The 21,197-nt window shown below is 39.1% G+C and overlaps 1 protein-coding gene across 3 annotated transcripts in view; it reads left to right on the top strand.

The window, feature by feature from the left end:
* dnah2 (dynein, axonemal, heavy chain 2) overlaps positions 1-21,197 on the top strand; it is a 164,274-nt gene that overhangs the window by 2,552 nt on the left and 140,525 nt on the right. For 2 of the 3 annotated variants that reach the window (XM_056746045.1, XM_056746036.1), the window contains exons 4-9: positions 1,385-1,555; positions 1,909-2,137; positions 6,725-6,835; positions 12,596-12,834; positions 14,002-14,193; positions 17,944-18,101. In XM_056746045.1, the coding sequence (XP_056602023.1) occupies positions 1,385-1,555; positions 1,909-2,137; positions 6,725-6,835; positions 12,596-12,834; positions 14,002-14,193; positions 17,944-18,101 (1,100 nt within the window). The remainder of the gene's footprint in view (positions 1-1,384; positions 1,556-1,908; positions 2,138-6,724; positions 6,836-12,595; positions 12,835-14,001; positions 14,194-17,943; positions 18,102-21,197) is intronic. The other variant, XM_056746055.1, reaches the window with a different exon arrangement.

Raw genomic sequence — 21,197 nt, 5'->3', positions numbered from 1 at the left:
TGTGAGTGAATATTTTATCCACTCCCCACATCCACTGAGGGTTTAAAGGTGTTGTTTGGGCCCCACACACGTATTAGACCACATCGATCACACAAATCCAGCAGTCGCCAGCGAACCAGCGCAGGAATTACACAATGTGTTACCAAAGGCTCTTTAAAATAGCTGAAGAAGAGAGGCATATTGTTGATCTGCAATCTGTATCCCAGGCTCATGCATACGCATCAAGAGGTCTTTGGCTTAAACGAGATAGATAACCCCTGGTAACAAATCATGGCTGATGGAAATAGGGGAGGAAGAAATGACTGAGAAAGTATGGGCAAGTGGGCAGAGCAGGCCGGCGAACTCACAGCATTTCTGTCCTTTCATCAATGAGGTTAATAGAATTAATTACAGCCCTCTGGCTGGAAAAAAGCAATGGCATTTACATGCAGCAGCTCAGCGTGCCGGCCCCTGCTGGGAGACCCTGTAGAAAAAGCAGCTGGTAAGCTGGTTGTAATGACACATTTGTTTCAGAAATGCACATTCACAGACATTAGCCCTTTAGTCAAATATCAATATGTTTACGCTTCTATCACAGAGCCTAATTATTAATTTGACAAGTCACGCCACACAACTTCAGAGAGAATCGTGAGAGAGTTGTTTGGATTCTCGTACGGGTTGACGTGCAATATACTGGCTTAGCATATCATTTAATGTTACGCCATATCATGTTTCATCCTGTTTGGCTAGTCTGTGGCCTAATCGAGATCCGCTCATAGCATCTTAACAGACAATTGGCAACAATGCTTTGAAAGCAGCAGTAACAAAAAACTATATCTACTGTGATACACAAAAAATATTGGGCCTTATATAAAAACATTGCATACACACAAAATTGCCGTTTAAATATTATTTCGCGATTTTCTATGAGAAGTGCATGCACTTTCGAAATCGATGCAAAATTTAATACACGAGAACCCATTGTGCCTGGAACTGGACCCATAATACTTGAGTTATATGAGTAATGAGTAATATTTAAGTAAGAAATGTATATTTTGTGTATATAAATATAGTTATTGTATTATATTGGTAGCTGACAAATAAACCATAAGTGTATCCAATGGTGTGAGAGCAAAAAACTAGCAATGAAGATAAATCTCTCTTATGTTATTTTATTCCATTCCATTTTCTACCGCTTATCCGAACTACCTCGGGTCACGGGATGTTATTTTATAATAAAAATATTATTAACAATTGGTTTTGTACATTTTCAAACCATTGAACAAATTGCTGTCAACAACCCATATAGAAACAGGCTTTGCCTTTCTGCCAGAGTATAAATGCTTTAATCTGTATATCAGTCTGATATTATAATGTTGTAATTAATGAATATTTTTTCCTCTAGAAAGAAACATTTAAAAAGCACTTAGTGCTGAGTGGCATATCAAAGGAGTCATGGACAGATGAAAATAAGCGAGCCTTGGATAAATTCATCTCAGATCCTTCCGTCAGGCTTCTCATTGTCTACCATGACCCTTTCACCAGCCCCCGCGTGGACTTCACCATGCCAACTCAGGTACGCCGCAGGTCTATTTTGAGATGTGACATTTAGCGTCCCAATCAGAGCCTTTTGTGTCATAAAGACTATGAAGATTATTCAGGGATTGAGCTTGCTTTTTTATGATGATATTTTAAGCCTCAGTTTAATGAAGGAACACACAGAGATTTCTGAATAGGTTTATTCTTCATGCAACGTTCATTTTCAATGCATCTGGTGACTTACCACGATACCAAAGATCTCATTATTAAACTGTGTGTGACGACCTCTGGTGATCCAGTAATGCTCAAAATATGATTTACCACCTTCCCATGCTTCCAATCCCCACCTATCCATCTTCCCTTTCTCTCGCTCTCTCTCGCCCCCCCCAGGTGGTGGATCAGATGTCCTACTTCATTCGAATAGAGGACAGTATAATCACGGAGGATAGTTTTGAAAGCTCGTTGCAATTCGGTTCTATAAAGAGAGGGGCTATAGAGGGTCTCCTCAGGTTGATGAACGGTATTCATGCCCGTCAGGTCACCCTCAGCACCACCTGGCCGGAGATTACCAAGAACAGCTACTGTGTAAACTTGCACCGCCTCGTTACCAACATTACAGGTAATGACAACTTGCCATCTATTGAAGGGCCTCCACAGAACATAACGTGATAAACTTCTGTGAGTACACTTACTGTACATGTTGTTAATTTTAAAACATAAGTTTAGCTCTTAAATATTTGAATTATATTGGATTATACGTAAATGTTGGATTAAAGGAATAGTTCACCTAAGAGTGAAAATTCTCTCATTATTTTCTATTATGAGATAATTTCCTACAAAGATTTTTTACTTATGGCAGATGCGTTATCAGAATGTAACACTGATCTGTGTTTAACGGAAGAAAATCGTATACATCTGGGATGGGATCAGGGTAAATTATGAGTAAATATTGAAAGAAGTTTCATATTTGGGTGAACTATTCCTTTAATAGTCAACAGGCTATTTAAGGGAATTAAAGTGATACTTGACCCAAAAATAAAAAATCTGACATCATTTACTCACCTGACTGTTGAACACACTATGGGCGATTACTTCCCAAGTAAATGGTGGATGAAATATGACATTCCTCCAAATTTCTTCCTTTGTGATCAGCAAAACAAGAAAGGTTTAGAAGTTTGGAAAAATATGAGGGTGATTAAAAGATGACAGAATTTTTATATTTGAGTGAAGGATCCCTTTAAAGGCCAGCTTACCTGATTTGTTGAGAAAACAGCTTCTTCTATATTACATTTACAGTTTGCATTATATGACAAAAATCTATTGAAGCATTAAACCTAAATAACTCATGTGATGAGGCTTGAGATTGTTCAGGTGAAAAACAAAGATAATAGTCAAGGCCACTGGATGTAAGAAAATGCTTACTGTACCTACGGGCTTTGTGTAAAATCTGCACGCACACTTAATTTCAAATTTTGTGCAGAAGTTTCCTTTTTATTTTAAACCCTCTTGTAGGTGTAGCTGTCAGCCTGTGTACTGTGCACCTCGCTTTTCACACTTTTGATATGTTTTTAATATTTGCTTATTGAGTTGTGATTGGTCTTGTGTTCCATGCATACAATAGGTGCATTTACACTGCCAAGACATTATCACATTATATGTCGATTCTTGTGTTTTTAGCCAAACCAAAGCCGTACCTTAAATTTGAACTATTCTCTTGTTCTGCCTTGCACTAGTATTTCCTTCAGGAAGTGCAAGATTAACTTTTGTAGCTTTATTCTGTTGCTCATTTCGATTCACATGCAGGCTATTGATCTTTCCTCACAACCCATATTGCAGCCGGAGGCCAACTTCTCATATGTTTCTCTCGCATTAGGCAAGCATTTCTGACCTGGGATCAGATTTCTGCTTTTTTATTATGATCTCAGTCTCCATCAACTTCCAGGGCATATCTGATTCAGAATCAGTGCTTTTGTGTGTTTTTTTTCGTTCACTCAGATTGAGCTCGCAGCATTTCAGAGGTAATCACCTGGCACAGTGGAGCACCGTGATGGTTCAATTATTATGCTCATCAGTCCAATCAGCACACCCACATCACCCTGAGCAGCACGACTCTGACTAAACAGAAATAACACGGCGACCAATCACAGGCCCTTCTTACCTGAGAAAAGGCACTGCAGCAGTGCTCCCGGGTAATCAGAAAGCCGCATGGCAATTTTAACAATTCGCTTCTCGGTTCTCTTTCTTTCTCTCTCCGTTGAGTGCGTCATTCTGTAGATGTTGTTCAAGGCATTAGGCCCAGAGGCCAAAAAATACATTTCAAGGCCATGTAGATGGAAAAACATGGCAGGCGATTCAAATTCAATGCACAAAGTTGCCTTGGATCTGTTTTAATTCAGCTAAGCAATCACGTTGAAGTCACTAAGTGCTCTTCAGTGGCTGCTGATGATGTATTCAGCTGTTAAGTGATGTATTCCAGAGATGATTTAGCTTGAAAATGAATGAAGTGAGGGAGTGTCCCTGATATATTGATTTCAGACAACCTTATGTAAACTAACAATGTAAGCTATGTTCATTCTCTCTTGATGAGGTTAAGCCACGCCGATTAACCTCCATCATTTACCAAGCAGAACAATTTGGGAGGGAATTCATAGAGAGTAAATACAGACCCACTACTGCATTAGAAAAGAAAAAAAAAACCAACAACAGGATTAAACAGAAAATACTAATAATAATTTTTACTTCTGAGCCAGCTGACTTATTCACTCGCTGCTGTGTTTTTTGATGTCTCATTATTTTTTATCTGGTGCGTCACGCTTGCTTGTCTCTGTTCTTGCCGTAAAGACCAATCAAATGCCGTCATTGTGTTCCTACACTCAGCCTCCAGTCTTCAGAACTGTAGACACAGACTTTCGTACATACTGGCCTTGTTCCATTTAATCTTTTCATCTCTCAATACACTTTGCACTTTGTTTTGTATCTTGCTCTCTCTCCTTGCTCTCCTTCCATCAGGCTTTTCGCTCAACAATTTATTTGACGTATCTCCATTATCCTTTTATCTGTCTTTCTGTATTTAAACGGCCTTTAAAGTGGTTGCAGTAAGCGCCGTTTTGATGTCCTGCACCGAAGGAGCCACGGATGCTGGAAAAGGCACCAAAGAAAACGAACAGCAGTCGTAAAATTGTTTGGGACGGCTCACATGTGCCACACAATCATAAAAGTGTAGTAGTAAAGTTTTATTGTCTTTCTATTTTATGTTTTCATGTTGATTCATTTCACCAGCATGCACAGCGCTGTAACATGGGCTGCATTTGCTGTCCACAGCAGGAAGAAATGGAGAGCGATATGATAGATGTTATGACCAAAGGGCAAATTTATTTCTCAGTGGTTGCTCTTTCAAAGCTCAAAAGACTTTATTGAGGTCTTAGTTGTGTTCCTCAGATGAGTCTCAGATGTGTCTCCTATAACTCATTTTGGCACATAAAAATGAAGACAAATTTCGACATGCAGTAAAAGAAAGCTGTAAATTTCGGCATAGCTCAGACCATTGAGACAACTTGGAATAGTTTTAAATGTTTATAATTGATATTTTCATATTAAAATATTCAGCCTCGTTTTGAGACATTGTTGAGATCATTGGAGGCTGAGATATGCCAATGCGCAAGTGGAGCATGGGAGGTGGACCAAAACACCAGGAGCAAACTCAACTCCATGTTTCACTTGTTACATGCACTTTCAACTGTGCTACATGCAATTTTGAAAGGTTTACTGTGAAATTACACAAAAATATCCAATTTTATATACCACTGTAAGTGGTTATGGGGTCTGCTTAAAATTGGGTATGCCAATTCAGGCGGAAATTATGAAAAAAGGACACTTGAGTTGTTTTAGAATAATAATTGAATACCATCTCTATTTGTTGAGTCCTGTTGGAATCAAGAACAATGTCTGCGGGTTCCTGGGCCCCTCAGGCTCAGAATACACTTTCGAAAACAGACTTCAGAATAAAATTGCTTTTATTTTTGTGTCTTTTTCATTGGACTGACAACACATGCAATAATGTTTATTACTTTCAGCAGTGTTTACAAAATTTGGAGGGATTTCCTGGAATATGACACCAACATTTTTTTATTTACACCACTGTATGTGGATATGGTCGTGTGCATTTAAAATTGGGTATTCCAAATTCAGGCGGAAATCCAAAAAATAGCCCAGAGTTTAATAGGTTAAGGAGATGCTTGTGCGACTACCAGGGTCAGTTCTTCAAAAAAATACTGTTATTTAACAAGCAGGAGACTAACAGGAAAAGGTCACCCCAAAAATAATCATTTATTCACCCTTACTGTATGCAATTCAAAGTATATGACTTTTAATGTTAATGTTATGGTTTAGGGCAATGTTTGACTGAGATACAACTATCTTTAAACTCTGGAATCTGAGGGTGCAAAGAAAATCTAACCATTGTGAAAATCACCCTGTTGTCCATCAGAGGTGCTGTAGCAGGCAGTTGCTAAGAATAATAAGATTAGAATGTCTAGCTTAGTGCTGTCATAACGTTGTGGAGATTAGATGACCCCTAAAACAGAATTTCTAAGCTTCACATAGAGACCAAACTTGAGTGGGCAGGAGCGAGCAAAGTTTGTAGGTGTGTTTCTGGCCAATTTTGTTCACAATTTTGCTGCATCCACTCACAAAAATAAAGTGTTTATGTATTTATGGTAGGAAATTTACAAAATATCTTCATGGAACATGATCTTTACTTAAAATCCTAATGATTTTTGGCATAAAGGAAAAATTGATCATTTTGACCCATACAATGTAGTGTTGGTGGCTATTGCTACATATATACCCATGCTACTTATGACTGGTTTTGTGGTCCAGGGTCATAAATTAAGATATTTTGAAAATTGTCTTTTGTGGATTTGTGTTCACACAATGGAAGTCTTATGTTGTTCACTTACAAACTTGTATCAAAATATCTTGTTTTGTGTTCTGCAGAAAAAAGTCATACAGGTTTAAAAGACATGGGGATAAGTAATTGATTAAAGAATTCATATTTTTTGGGTGAACTATGCCGTTTTTATTCTCTGATGAATTTAAACGCTGATTCATTATGATGTACTGTACATGATGTTGCCGAGGGGGAACATGGGTAAGGATGGCTATTACTGATTGAATTAGTGATGTACAACTTTTTTTTTTTTTACAGACACCAGATTTCAACTGCTGGGCACCACAGTGCTATATGTTCCTCTGGAGGCCCTGCAGCACCGCCCAGAGGAAGCCATCAAGAACAAGTATCTAGTGCAGAGGCTCGAGAGTAAGACTGCGCTCGTGTGTATGCATGCATCTGTGCTTATGTGTATGTGTTAAAGGGTGAGGGCTTGAATATTTGCTGATGGAGTAAACCGTAAAGAATGAACAGTGTGAACAGTACATAAGACGCCACATACAGGAAATTACATCTACCGTGACCGTCTGTGGTTCATGTCCGTGAGCGTGATTTACACAGAAACCACAGCTGAAGGGCAAAATAAAGGGCTAATTCAATTCAATACTGCCATGCTGCTCTAGGACAGTTAAAGGAGTCTTTATTAAATTTGGTGGTTGGGGAGGGGTCCAGGGTTAAAGGGACAGGCCCGGGGCACTTTCATTCTAGAGAGGTGTTGGAGAAAAAAGAGCTAACTTTTTTGATAAGTAAGTTCACGACACAGTATGATGGATACCCCACTAATGATTTTTTGCAGCAGGCGGAAGAGCAAAGGACTGTTTGTCCTCCAAGTGCTTTTTTCCCTTAGGGCCAAAATTGAAGTAGTTCACAGCAATTTTTTTTAATGTAGAAGTACAGCGGAGAAGATTTAAAAAAAAATAAGTATATATAGACGGTAATGCTGATCGATTAATCGAAAAGCAATACAAATTCAGAACCTATAACCAACATTATTTTCCCATGACGGTTATTTTGGTTACATTCCCTTTAACATCCCTCTAGATGGAAGTGTGCATCTCACTTTTCTTTCTCATCAGTGCAAAATAAATTTAAAATAGGCTACACAATAAGTTCATGGCATACATATAAATTGAAGACATTATTAGAAACTGTAACATGTCTACTTTTATGTGTGTTCACTCACAATAAGAATAAAAAACGTTGTGCTTTTGTAAAAAAAAAACAGGGCCCAGATGCATAAACTTAGCCACTAAGTTAAGAATGCGTCTTAACAACTAATCGCTGACTAGCAATTAGTTTCGATTAATCAGTCTTACTTTTCATATATCAATTAGCCCAATCTACCTTTTTATGTAACTGATTTAAAAAAGTTATAGCCAGTCTTGAAGAAAAATAAGATGACTAACTTCTTAGACTAGTCTAAGCAGGTGTATAATAACAAAGTAAATTTACCTAAGTACTTTACTCAAGGACCCTTTTTGAGTATTATTTTTTCTGAGTACTTGTGACTTTCACTTCACTACATTTGATTTACTGGGGCACAGGCCCCCATAACTTTTTCTATCACTTTTTTCTTAAACACCTGCTGTGTGCAAGAAGTATGCAACACAATGCACTATACAAGCTTCCCTTGCTTCAACAACTACTCCTACAGTGTAACAATACTGGGGAAGGTAAACATTTATTTATTTACAAAAAAAAAATATATATATATATATAAGGGACATACTTAAAGGTGTCATAAACTGGCCTTTTTATTGTTTTATTTATTGTTTTATTCTGTTGTATGAGGTCTATTCATGACATTTGAGTGTTTTTTTACATTAAAAACATCAAAATCAACTAGTAATAGGGTATTTTCTACCCGGGTCTTGAGGCCGGCTTGACAAACGTTCTGTTTTAATGGGCCGTATTGAAGACTTGGAAGTAAACGCCCATTGCTATGATTGTAAAGCAATTTGCGTAGTAAACTTAGTTGGAGCCTTCTGTGATTCTGGTTAGACACGGATACATATTATCAGTACATAACAAGCTATTTCTAACAAAGCCATAGTGAAGCATAGTACAAATATGTTTTAATTACATAAGATTGCTGCGCCATTCCTGTCGCATCCAATATTGGCTGCACAGCACTGCTTTTTAATTTTAGTCCCTCCGCAAATCCACCATCGACCTGGTTCTTGTTCACAAAGGAATCCGAAGTAAAATGAAGCGAGCAAATGCTCAATGTTTTACCCCATGAGCTGGAAATGTATTAAAAAAAAATTCAACCACACATTACTTATGTCGGAATCCGATGGATGGTTCTTCCACAACCAGGCCCTGCACAATATTTTGCGATCTTTAACGGCATGTTTATTGATTGCTCGCTCTATCTGGTTCTGCGCAACTTGTGTTACTTCAGTACTGTCATGCGCAAACTAGTGGGCGGGGCAAGAGAAGAAGTCGTTGATACTCTTCTGTGGAGGCGGTGTTTAACCTGTCATAGATAGGTTCATACCAAAGTAAATAAATTGTACAATATTTTTATTATAGTAGCTATTGTTTATGTTTGTAGTTATATGGTAATACAAATGGTAATAAATCCAACAAACCTTACTACTTACTGGTAAATTGCTGCTTAAACTAGAAAAGGGAATATATAAAAAGCACACTGCTCATAAATACATGTACCCCTAGGGGCCAATGAGGATAATTAGGCTTAATGAGCATACACGATTATATCTAAACTAAATATATAAATGCTAAACATATAAAGCTCTTATACCACTGATACTGTGAGCTACTCAGTGTATACAGTAGGTTGCTTCAAAAGAATCTGTCTTTACAACTTTTACTTCTAGTGGAGTAATATTTTACAAGTAGTATCGGTTCTTTCACTCAAGTAATAAGTTGTGTACTTCGTCCTCCTCTCGGCGCTATCAAGCATCTGTGTCTCCGTAAACTCTTTCTGAAACGGATCTGTAAAATGATCCAAAACTGCAAATACTTATTACACAAACATACTGTGAGATCAAATTGTCTACTTTTAAATGATCCAATTCACAATAAAATCAAATATTCTGTGTTTATGTAATATGCAGAAATGTTAATACAGGTTTAGTTTCTCAGCTTGTTGCCGTATTTATAAAGCACTTTGTACCATGCAAACGGTCAACAGCGGCATAACAAAACATCAACATTCATCATCAAATATATAAATGTTACTGTGTGTCTGGGCGCAGCAGACTTGCGGCGGATTGGTCCAAAAAATGACTTTCACTTTGGAAAAAATATTGTAACTCTGGTGATGATTTTATTGTGAAGAGCGATAGATGGTTTCATCGGACACACGCGCCTGGCTGAAAGTTACTTCCAGTCAATGTTTGTTTATTGGTCTATATAATGTAACAATTTATATTACGTTTAATGTATATCATTTTTTAGTTTATATGAATTGTAATAAAATAATCTACTTTACAGGGAGGTCTTTGCGGAGGTCGATCCGAAGTTAAGTTCAGATGACAAAATGTTTGTTTTTGTTGATGCCGCTGAAAACCTTTATAATACTGCATGGCTTCAGAAGGCTAAAATAATATGGAATGCAAGCTGTCATGATTCTGCCTCATCATGTTGTGTCTTTCTTGATCTTGTGGCAGAGTCATGGCAAAGCTTTAGATTTTGTGTGGAGAGAAACATATTATTGTCGGTCATGCATTCCCTGCGGTCTCGTCTTTGGCCCCGCCCCTCTCGTTCCTCGTTTAGCTTTCCACCTGTGTCGCATTATCCACACCTACCCATTGTTATCTCCCCTTGTTAGTGCCCCTTTAAAATGCCCTCATGTCTATTGTCCGTCGCTCCTTCGTTTTGCGTGTTTATCAAGTCTGGTATATCGCCTTGTCTCATGCCCTGTTCCCGGTTCTGTCTAGTTAGTGGACATATTATTTATATTATCCTGATTGTTATTGGTCATTATTTATCTTGCCCTCACGTTGGAAGTTTTTGTTTAAATTCTTGTTTTGTTATAGATTTCCCCATTGCAGGTGTTTTGGTTTGTTTTGTGTATTTTGTTGACCCCTTCACTGCTGTCTGCGCTTGGGTTCCTCTGACATTCCTGACAGCAAGCTGTATGCACTACTTTTATGATACTATTATTGGAGCCTTTTTGGAGCGTGGTAGTCACCCCGGTCATTGTGTGCTTTTGTTGTGTAAAAGAGCACTTCCCTGCACCGCTTTTTATTGCTGAATCTACAATGCTACTGCAAACTAAATCATATTTGTGAACCTGCAGCCTGGGTTAAATGTGATGAGTTAAAAGACCTGAGTAAGCAATAAATCATTGTATTGTGTTCTTAGTATGAACTGTAAGTGGATGTACTTGCAGCAAAAACAGAATTGGGCAAATAGTATTCTCGTTGCTTCTTACACTGAAGGTCGAACCACTATTGTCTAATATTGTCACTGTTTTAAAGTCCCCCTGTGATGAAAATCAAGTTTTTAATGTTGTTAATGTCACAATGTGGTGTTACTAATATGCTTTAAGATAAACCATGTGCAAATCCATAATTTAAAGTCCAGGTGAAATAAAAAATTCAATTCCTATTTTTCATGAAATATTGCAGTGTTTACATAGCTTATCAGTTAGGGTCATTCTCGTTTTAAAATTCATGTGCTCTCATAATCTTCAAGCCACGGCCACCATTTTTCTGATTTGAAATTCCGTTTCACTCAGAAATGCTTCCTAATAGGGAAGAAAAAAGGATTGCAACTTCGCAATTTTGCAACAAATTTTAAACCATTGCTGAGTATTTTCTCCATAAAACGGCAGTTTACCAGAGACAGTTTAAAAAAATGCAGTTTGAAACTACCTCTGTACAACATCATAACCCTGTAACCAATCACGTTAATAGATTTGAGCCATAGATATGTACAGTAAGGATGACACAAAGACTCTGCACTGAAACGATGGCTACTGTTTCAGCTCTGCTTATGCAACACGATCAGGCAATGCTCACACAATGAATGAGGCATCAGTGTACTTACGATCAGTCCGAGCTCAGGCGTTTGAATGAAGGCGGTGACTGATTTGCATATTCATGAATCCGCACATACAGTTCAGTACTAAATAGAGCTAGGGTGTAGAGTTACATTGAAGTCATTTTATGGCATAAAGAAGGTAACGTGTTCATCTGCTTTTTTTGATACATGGAAAATTTTCTGAATTATTTATATTTTTATATTTCTAGTAGATATTTCCTTTTTTTCTGCACTCAAAGTTAAAGTTACGTATTACAGTACAAATTCATATTGAAATGTCTCTTCAGGGTTATATACCTCCAACAATAATGTAAGTTTGGAAACAATATGTTGTCTTTATACTGTAATATCCCATACACTATTTATTTTAAAATGTAAATGTTCCTTTACACATAAAAAATTATGGATATGAATTTTACATTAGAAAGGGGATCCCAGGTTCATCTTACTGTGATGTTCAGTCCCTCACTTTACATGTTTGTGACAACAGCTGTATAAATAGACTACGACTGTGATTTATATATTTGCATAACTTCAATTTGCTTTGTCTCATTGGAATGGAATAAAATACAGGTGATATATTTGTGTCCAACTGTTCACTTGGACGTTAGCCTATAGCTTAGGTTTAGAACATGATGTTATCTGTTCTGACAAACACTGTAAAAGCATTTGTAAATTTGGCAGTAAAAATACATAGTTTTGGTCTTGGTTGAGCTTCTAGTTAAAGAAGTTAAAGCATTTGAAAATGTGTCTTAAATGTGTGCATTTTGTGTCAGCAAAAAGAAATGTCTTAATTGTATTGCCTACACAGCCAGATGTTGTGATAACTGTGTCAAGAGTTTAGAAAATTGTTAAAAGTATTGGAAAAATTGTCATAGCAATTGTAAAAAACTGTAACATGAGGGTGTGAAGGTGATGACATACTTTTTATTGTTGAGTGAACTCATCTTTTTAATATGTTAAATTTGATAACTAGAGGCCAAAAACAAGTATTAGAGGGCAGTGTCGTCTTATTTAATGATCCAACACAAATTAGAATTCGTTTTTTTAGCAGAATTTTGAGGCCAAAGACATTTTTAAACACCTCAAACTATCTTTTCTCTTTTCCCTCAGTGGTGATGATCCACTGGACACGTCAAATAAGAGAAGTACTGAACGCTCAGGAGATGGGCGAGATGGGAGACAGCTCGGGTCCTCTGGAGGAGATCTCTTTCTGGAAGAGCCGCTTTGCCGACCTGGCCAGCATTAGTCAGCAGCTGCAGAAACCAGGAGTCTGTCACATACAGGAGATTTTGCAGCTCTACAACTCTTTCTACATCCCACAATTCAGTAAACTAGCCAAGCACATCCAGGTACATCAGAGCGTGTATGTCAGCGTGTGTCCGCGGACGTACAGAAATATGTGTGGGGCTACATAGCAGGAATTGAACCAAGGGGTAATGGCCTGAACAGGAACATTGGCTGGCTGTTGATGATTTATATGCAGCTTCTGAACGGCTTCTCCTCACCTCTCGGAAATGAGGCCGTATCGCATTCAGGCTCAGCTATTACGCGCCGGTCCGGCTTCTCATTTAAACGGGAGACGGAGCATGTCTGTCAGCCATACTTCAGCGTTCAGTGTCACACTCTCATTTCCTTTTAACTTGATTTCAAACCAGTTTTGTGGTTGTTCTTATAATGACTTTAGATTTAGTTTAGATGGAGGACGTTGCTCCTGTATCAGCATGGGAGTAACATTCTTTTTTATTTTTAGAGAATCAGAATCAGAATCAGAAAGAGCTTTATTGCCACGTATGTATGCACATACAAGGAATTTGTTTTGGTGACAGGAGCATCTAGTTCACAGAATCAGCAACAACAGTACACAAAGACCATCAAACAATACAATACAGTACACAGATGATTTAAATAAGGGCCTATGGGTATAAAAATTAAGAAATACAATACAATAAACATAAGAGTAAAACTATGTGTGTATGTAAATATGTACAAGTAATACCGTAAACTTAAAAACAATTTCCAAAGCTTCAGAAAAACCAATGTGACAAAAGTGATATAATTTAACTGTTTGACCTTCTGTGGTAGAACTCATTGTGATAGTAAAGTTGTATACTCAGCTGTGTGGCTGTTTACTGCCCCGTAACACCCGCTGTTGTGAATAACGGCATTCAACAATGGAAGTTGATCCAAGAACATGGCTGACTTCTACATTCTATCCGTTATCACAAAACCCACGAAAGAAAACAAAAACACAGCTCTGATATTTGCGTCCTTCAGTGTCTCCAGTTATTTACATAATTTTAAAATGATAGTTTCTTGGGGGCCATCCTGATGGCTAGATGCTATAACTGAGTTCCTTTTAACTACACGTTGCGTTTGTCTGTGCAAACCGACTAGTCTGCAGCATAGACTCGATGAATGGCGTACGATGGGGGTATAAGTAGCTGCTGACCTTGCTTTTGTGACTCATTTTAATTACATAAAAATCAATGCTGAGGATTTTTTTTTTTTCTCCCCAGGATTGTTCTTTGCAGGCCCAGTCGAACATCTCTTTCCTGTCCCTTCTGAAAGAACCGTGTGAGGAGCTGGCTCGACTTAAACCTTGTGAGATTGCACCTAAACTCGCTCACATCATCAAACTCATCCGTGTGATATGGGTCAACTCCAGCTACTACAATACCCGTGATAGAATCACCGCCTTGTTTGGAAAGGTACCTCTGTTTGAACATTCCTGGCTTCAGTTTCACTATGCATGAGTTTATTTTTTATATTTGTGATGTTACGTGTCGCTTTAGGACCTCTGTTCTGCTTACTGGGTTTTACTGTTTAGAGCACTTGTGACAAACATGCTGTGCATTAAATAGCATGGAACATGTATGTAATCTCTTTATATAACATGATTATATTCTGCTGTTCCACAAATGCCAGCTGTGCAGAACCGCCTATTGTGCAAAGAAACATTATATTGTATGTACATTATGTGTCACTTCTATAAAACGTGACATGAGTGAATTGGTTTTCAATACCCTCATAACAGAGAAGAGTTATCCACTACACCTTGATATTATTATGCACAACGGCCGCCCACTCTTTCTGTCTGGACTCATGGATCAATGCAGTACTGCATAGTTTTCTATGAATTGGCTAAACTTGCATGCTCGGAGGTTTCCCTAAAATCAATCCACACACATCCCAGAATAACCAGCAAACCTGTACAATCATAATAAATGACTGCCCCCCCGCTTCCGTCACATAAAAGTTTGAATTGCTGTGGACTCGGTCGCACAGATAAGTCATCAGCCACAGTCGCTCAGCACATGTAACACGTGTTTTTCAGATCAGACGAGCGGGGCCCTGCGTCCAAGCTGCCGCTCGCATCGCTTCACTTGATTTTTATTTCCATCCCTCGTTCCTTGAGAGCATCAGGGAAAGCATTTAACCTTCTGTAATTACACCGTGACCCTTTCTCTGCAGGAATCACACGGTACCACTGCCACTTTGTTTCTTTCTTTTTAGTCTGTTTCATTTTTCTTCTCTTTCATTCTCTTTTTTGAAAACACATCAAGGCAAATGGAATTGCTACAAAAACATTTGCTCTAATTGTTTCCTGAGGGGTGAGGTTGCGAGTGCATGCCGAAATGCTAACTTTGTCTCTGCTGTTGTTCTCCAAAAGGCTGTTTTAGTTCTGCGAGGTCAGATTTTGTACCTTTGACCTGCATAGGCAGAATTTGCGCAAAGGGAATCTGCTCTGATAAAACGTGTTAAAAGGTTTCCAAATATCTTTCTCTGTATTCATCGGAACAAAGAAATTTATACAGATTTGAATCACTCGAGGGTAATTAATGGCAGAATTTTCTTTTTTTGGGTGAACTGTCCATTTAAGTTAAACGTTTCCCTGTTGGTCAAGTTAATACAAAGTCTAAAAGCTCTAGTGGTGATTACAGTACTACCCCCCTAACTAGAATCACAGTCATATCCATAACCCCTTCCCTTAGTCCCTTCCCTCATTCCCTTAGAATGAAAATCTGTTCATTTACCTCTTTAATTCTTCATGCACTCTTAATAGAGTAGTTCAGCTAAAAAGAAAAGTGCTGTCATGTACGCACTGTCACTTATTTCCAAAAGCGTGTGCTGTTGTTCTTTGCAGAATACAAAAGGAAGATCCTATTAAATATTAATTTTTGGTGAAGTGTTTCTTTAACCCGCAATTCAGTCAAGTGAGCTCTCTCTACACTAGTTTTTATACTGTCAACTATCTGATAGAATGGTTCTCTTGTTTTATGTCAGCGTTTGTGCCACAGAAAACCTTTTCCCTGTTTACAAGCATTTTTTCCCACCCAGTCCTGCTGGAACGTTGATTTTCTTTCAACTTCAATAAAAGATTCCTGCAATTGATAAAGACTCTGTGGAGATTTTATGTTTTTTTATTGCTATTCTATGGAATAATGTGCCGTTTTTCTCATGGCAGTTTCAATGTGGCATGAATGTACTATGAGTACAAATTGCCTGTTAAGCTCCATTAATACTCAGTGACTTGGATCTTTGTACCTGGTTCACAGACCTCACCCACTCTCATATAAGACTGATTGGAGACCAACTTCCCCTCCCGAATTTAAAACCAAGCATTTTTGCATGAATTGAGAAAACTGTTCTCAAATCAGAGTGTTACGGTGAGTTCTAACAACGCCCGTATACGTATAAATGGGCCATAAAGTCCAGCCTGCGTTCTGTTGTCATTGGCTACATGCGGCGTCTTGTGTTTAATGAAGATTAAATGGGCCCCAATATTTGTTGTCCTTTTCTGCTGAAGGCCAACGTTCCATGGCATAAAATCAAATAGGAAAACTGATTATTTTAGCAGGGAAACATTTTATTGTGCTTGCAGTTAGGAAGTGGAGAAATAGGTAGAGTGAAAAGAGATGGAGCAGAACTTGCTTTCTCGAATCGGTTTCCAGCTAATAATTTCCAATCAGAGGGCATCTGAGTCTCGACGTCAGAGTTTTTGCGGGTATGTTTGTACATGTGCGTCACAACCACCTTCCCTTGCCTCCACCTCAGGGCTTCAGCATTTCTTTATTTGTTTTTGGTGTGTCTTTTTCCCCATCCTATTTCTCAGAGCTGGTAGAGCCTACATTGGATTTAATATCATTTTCCAATCAGCCAACGCTGGGGGACCCAGACTTTTGACTCCGGCATACTGTTCTGTTTAATACCGAAAGGATGAACAAGAAAAGAATAAGTTCAAATACATAAGGCCTTCATTTGAATCATTTGTAATAATTGTTGCAAGTGTTTCAAGACCGGCGTCCTCATTGTTATTTTGTACATGAGATCCGTGGCTCTACAAGCTGTCTGCTTCCTTCTGTCTATAGCCCGATATAAAACACCATCTGCTGGAGTTTCTTAAAGCTCAGTGCCTGTCATCTATTCTTACCTACTACGTCCAGCAAATCTTACTTTTTAGCTCCCCAATGAAAGACGAAGGCAACGTTTTTTTTCGCACCAGAGGTAAGACGCTCCTCTGCGTGCTGATTTTCAAGAGCTGCAATGACTGGAAAAAAAGAGTCTGATTGATCAAGGCCTTGGAAATCTCCCGAGACGTGGGGCGTGTGTTGTCTTCATTTACAGAGAAATGGAAAAAAATGTTATGAACTCATATGCTCTTTAATTCAGTGGCTCTCTTAACCTTTTGCTTAAACGAGAATTTTGAGTCATTTACATAGCAATTTAATTTCCTCTTGTTTTGTGATTCCTTCATTAAAACTGGAATTTGCCTGGCGCTGTAATCAGGGTGACTGAAACACACACACATCTTTAACTTCTCTCGTTCATGCTTTTCTTTTACAAACATACACAAATTCTTTTTATTCCCCCATTTATATGCCCTTTTTCTTTCTCTCTCTCAGACACACACACACACAAGCTTGTTTCAGCTCTGGTGTTCTTCTGTCGGATTTAACTACTGATTAAAGTAATGAAAAGGAATCTGTCATTTCACATCCTCCACTATACACCTCATCTATCACAATAACACTTTTCTTCTTCCTCTCTTGCTGGCTTTGTTACACTCCCTTCATTCTATTTTTGCACATTTCTATACACCGACCTCTGTGTTTTCTAAGACGTATGTGTCTGAGTGACATCGGGCACAAAAGCCTGGATTTTAACAGGAGCAAAGCCTGTCTGATTCACAGCAAAGTTCATACCCAAGGTTAATCTACACCTGAATGCAGAGCACATTAGCGCACACACCTGTCTGTGCTTGCTTTAGTTCAGTCAACGCCCGTCTCTCATCAAACATTCATGTGATAATCTTCACAGTTATGAGAGTGAACATCCAGTCATGCTGTATAAATAGACACAAAGACAGATTCATTCCTAGATCTGTGCGGGGCTCATCTATACTGTATATCTGTATGTGTATATAAGGTGTTCACACACTGTTTTTTTCTTTTTGGCAGATGAGTAATGAGATCATCCGTCTGTGCTGTACAGAGATCTCTCTGGACAGGATCTTCCAGGGTTACGTGATCTCCAGCAAACAAGTTCTGAATGATTGTATCCAGTGCTGCCTGGTGTGGAAGGAGCTGTACCTGTACACCTCCCAGCTTCACCACAAGTACAGTACCATTCAATTGCTGTTTTTTTTGATACATCAATGGATCCCACCACTTACACACTGTAAATGCAATTGGTTACAGCTGCACATCCGCTTTACACACCATCATTCAAAGAATTACTGCAGTCGTGTGACATATGAAGAGCCTTATCATTTCAGATATCATTAAGCTTCTTAAAGAGCACGTTCACCACGATCCCATTTTTTCAACCTATAGTTAGTTTGTAATGTTGCTGTTAGAGCATAAATAATACCTGCAAAATGATAAAGCTCAAAGCTTAGTGCCAAGCGAGATATTATCTTTAACAGAATTTGCTTTAAAAGGACCACAGAGAACGGCTGGATCGGACTACAGCCCTCTAGTTCCCATGTACATGATGTCACTATTTCGAGTGCTTTTAATAACCTCCGCCCAAAGGAATTTGACTGAGCTACGATCTTAACTACTTTCACTTTCATCACAATCCTACAGCTGGTAATAAGAATTCAGCAACACACATTCTAAGATAACCAACGGTCAAAAAACAGCTTTCATGACTTTAACATCGGCTGTGAAAGCTGTTCTGTGTAAAACACTGATATTGTGTATGTGTGCGCATACCTCTGTCTAAAAAATCTTCTATGAAACGTCCTCTGAAGTCCTGCTTGCAAATGTCTCCTGGTCAATCTGCTTGTTTTATTATCCAACTCGTGTCCAATATAAAAAGGCAAAACTAAAGCTTCTGTTTTTAGTGTTATTTAATATAACCGGTCTGACGCCATTCGGTCTGGTGTCATTTCCCTCTCCATAGTAGTAAAAAAATTGCTATCTCTAACAAAGTATGATGTTTGCACATACACTAGCAGACCTCCGTTACAGTTTGATCAAACCGCATGTTTTTAACTGATAAACTGAAATTTATGCCATTGTTACTTTTTATTGCTCAAAACCAAATTTTATGAATACACATGCACTGAGAGGCTGATACGGTATGGGTGGGACATCTTATTACACACACACTCAAAGTGGGGAACCAATCACGACAGACCGAGTGAGCTTTACCAATCAGCGCATTTCGGAAGGAGGGACTTTATAAAGACTGGAAGAAATTCAGTCGTTTAGTGGGAAGAGGGACAATGGTGAACAGTAGACTTGAAATATGTTAAATATAAAGCGTTTTTTTATTAGAAACATGATCATCCATTGTTAAACACCCAAAGAACATAATCAAACATAATCAAGTTCATCTATAATTTTTTGGTGTTTTTCTATTTTTCGTCCACAATCCGAATATGAGCATATGGAAGTGGAGATAATAAAGTAAAAAGACACAACAACGCCCCATAGCTGTTATAAAATCACTGTAAACCAAAGCTTCACAAGGCATATTTCTTTATAAAGCGGTTATTACATACACATAGGAATGTTTCATAAAATAAAACGCAGCAAGTAAAATGTAGTGATATTAATAAAAAAATGTATTACTCCGCCAAATAATGTAGTTCCTCAGAAACAGCAAAGCGGTTGCCAAGCAACACTGATGTTTCAACATACAATGGCTCTGTGATACTTATGTAATGCAGTCATTTGTACTGTATGTTTTGGGGAATTTTACAATGGCTTAGACAACGGCAAAACTTATCAGAATCAAGAACTAACCGTTTTATAAAAAGTTTGTGAACATTTTGGCCTTCGAAGGTCCAATGTGTAATTTGTTGAGAGGAAATGGAATATAATATACATAACTATTCAGAATTTAAAACGGCAATTTTCTCGGCAAATGGCACACGCACGCCAGTCTCCGCCCCATGCCTACGGGTACAAAGGAGATTCATTCGTTCATATTTTGTTCTTTGTAACCTGTTTGACTGGATGTCAGGCAACTATTCCTGTTTTGCTTCCCGATCGAGTTCGCCGCTTTGGCAAGGTCGATCGCTTCGCCGAGCATTGGGGGTGATTTGGGGGTTCCCACGGATGTCGCTCCGTCAGCTTCGACTTTGTGGACTATCCATGCCCCAGCACACTCACCTGACGTCCCCGTTGGGCGGAGGTGAACCATCCCATAGCAGTGAGACTCGTCAGAAGTATGAAGACGAGTTTTCTGTCATTGCATCAAACAGCTACCTCTGGGCATCCGATGCGGTAGAGCCCTTGGAGCTCCCGCCTCCAGGCGATAGAGCCTAAGATGAGGTCGATGCTGAGATGACGGCATGCTTGCCCGGGCAGGATTCTTGGGGCGGAGCAAGGTGAAAAGCCACGCTCCGCCCCGGTAAAAAAAAATTCCGGAGCTTACGAGGATGTGGAATGTGCCTGCCTCCCCGCGGCAGCCCCTACGGCCACTCAGTCGACGGCCCGCCAGAAACGTTTCATCTCTCTCTCTGGGTTTTCTTCTCTTCCCGTAGCACTCTCGACACAACGATGGCTTGGGCGAATTCCATACTGCGCTGACTTACACACAATCTAGACTGGAAGTTGCGTCGGCCGGCGACAATCAGCTGGTAAGTCACAGAGCCATCAAACTTCCCCAGGGTTCTGCCCTGCACGAGGTGACCGCTCTGCGGTCTGACAGTTAAGCGGATCGTCCCTTTTGCTCCTCTTTCATGGTACTTAGGCGCTTGGGAACGCACCAGCCCGTCGCGATGGCTAGAGTGTACGATCCGTCTCGGCTATGTGATCCAGTTCGTCAGAGGCCCGCCCAGGTTTGCGTACTTCGATGTCTAAATTGTCCCTCGACATCAGCCGTTCCTACTATTCTCGTTTGAGAGGAGGGCTTACCAGTACAAAGTCCTGCCCTTTGGTATGGCCCTGCCTCCCCGGGTCTTTACCAGACTGACGGAGGCTGCTCTAGCTCTCCTCAAGGGACAGGGCTCGCAGATACTCAACAATCTTAACGACTGGCTTATCTTGGCTTCTCGGGAGATCTCTTGTGCCACACAGGGACTTACAATTGTAGCCGAAACGTATCCCTTAACGGACAAACTGCTCTACAGAGCGCATTCTATAAATATGTTATCTCCTTCGGCAAAGAAGTGAAAACGTGACAACAACTTAGTTCTGTGTCAGCCTCCGTAATACTTCGAATGGAAGTTGTGTAGTAAGCCGTTGGTTGCAATTCC

The sequence above is a fragment of the Triplophysa dalaica genome, chromosome 1 (genome assembly GCF_015846415.1).
Source record: "Triplophysa dalaica isolate WHDGS20190420 chromosome 1, ASM1584641v1, whole genome shotgun sequence".
NCBI lineage: Eukaryota > Metazoa > Chordata > Actinopteri > Cypriniformes > Nemacheilidae > Triplophysa > Triplophysa dalaica.
Note: the sequence above shows the minus strand (reverse complement) of the source record. Positions and strands in the feature narration are given on the sequence as shown.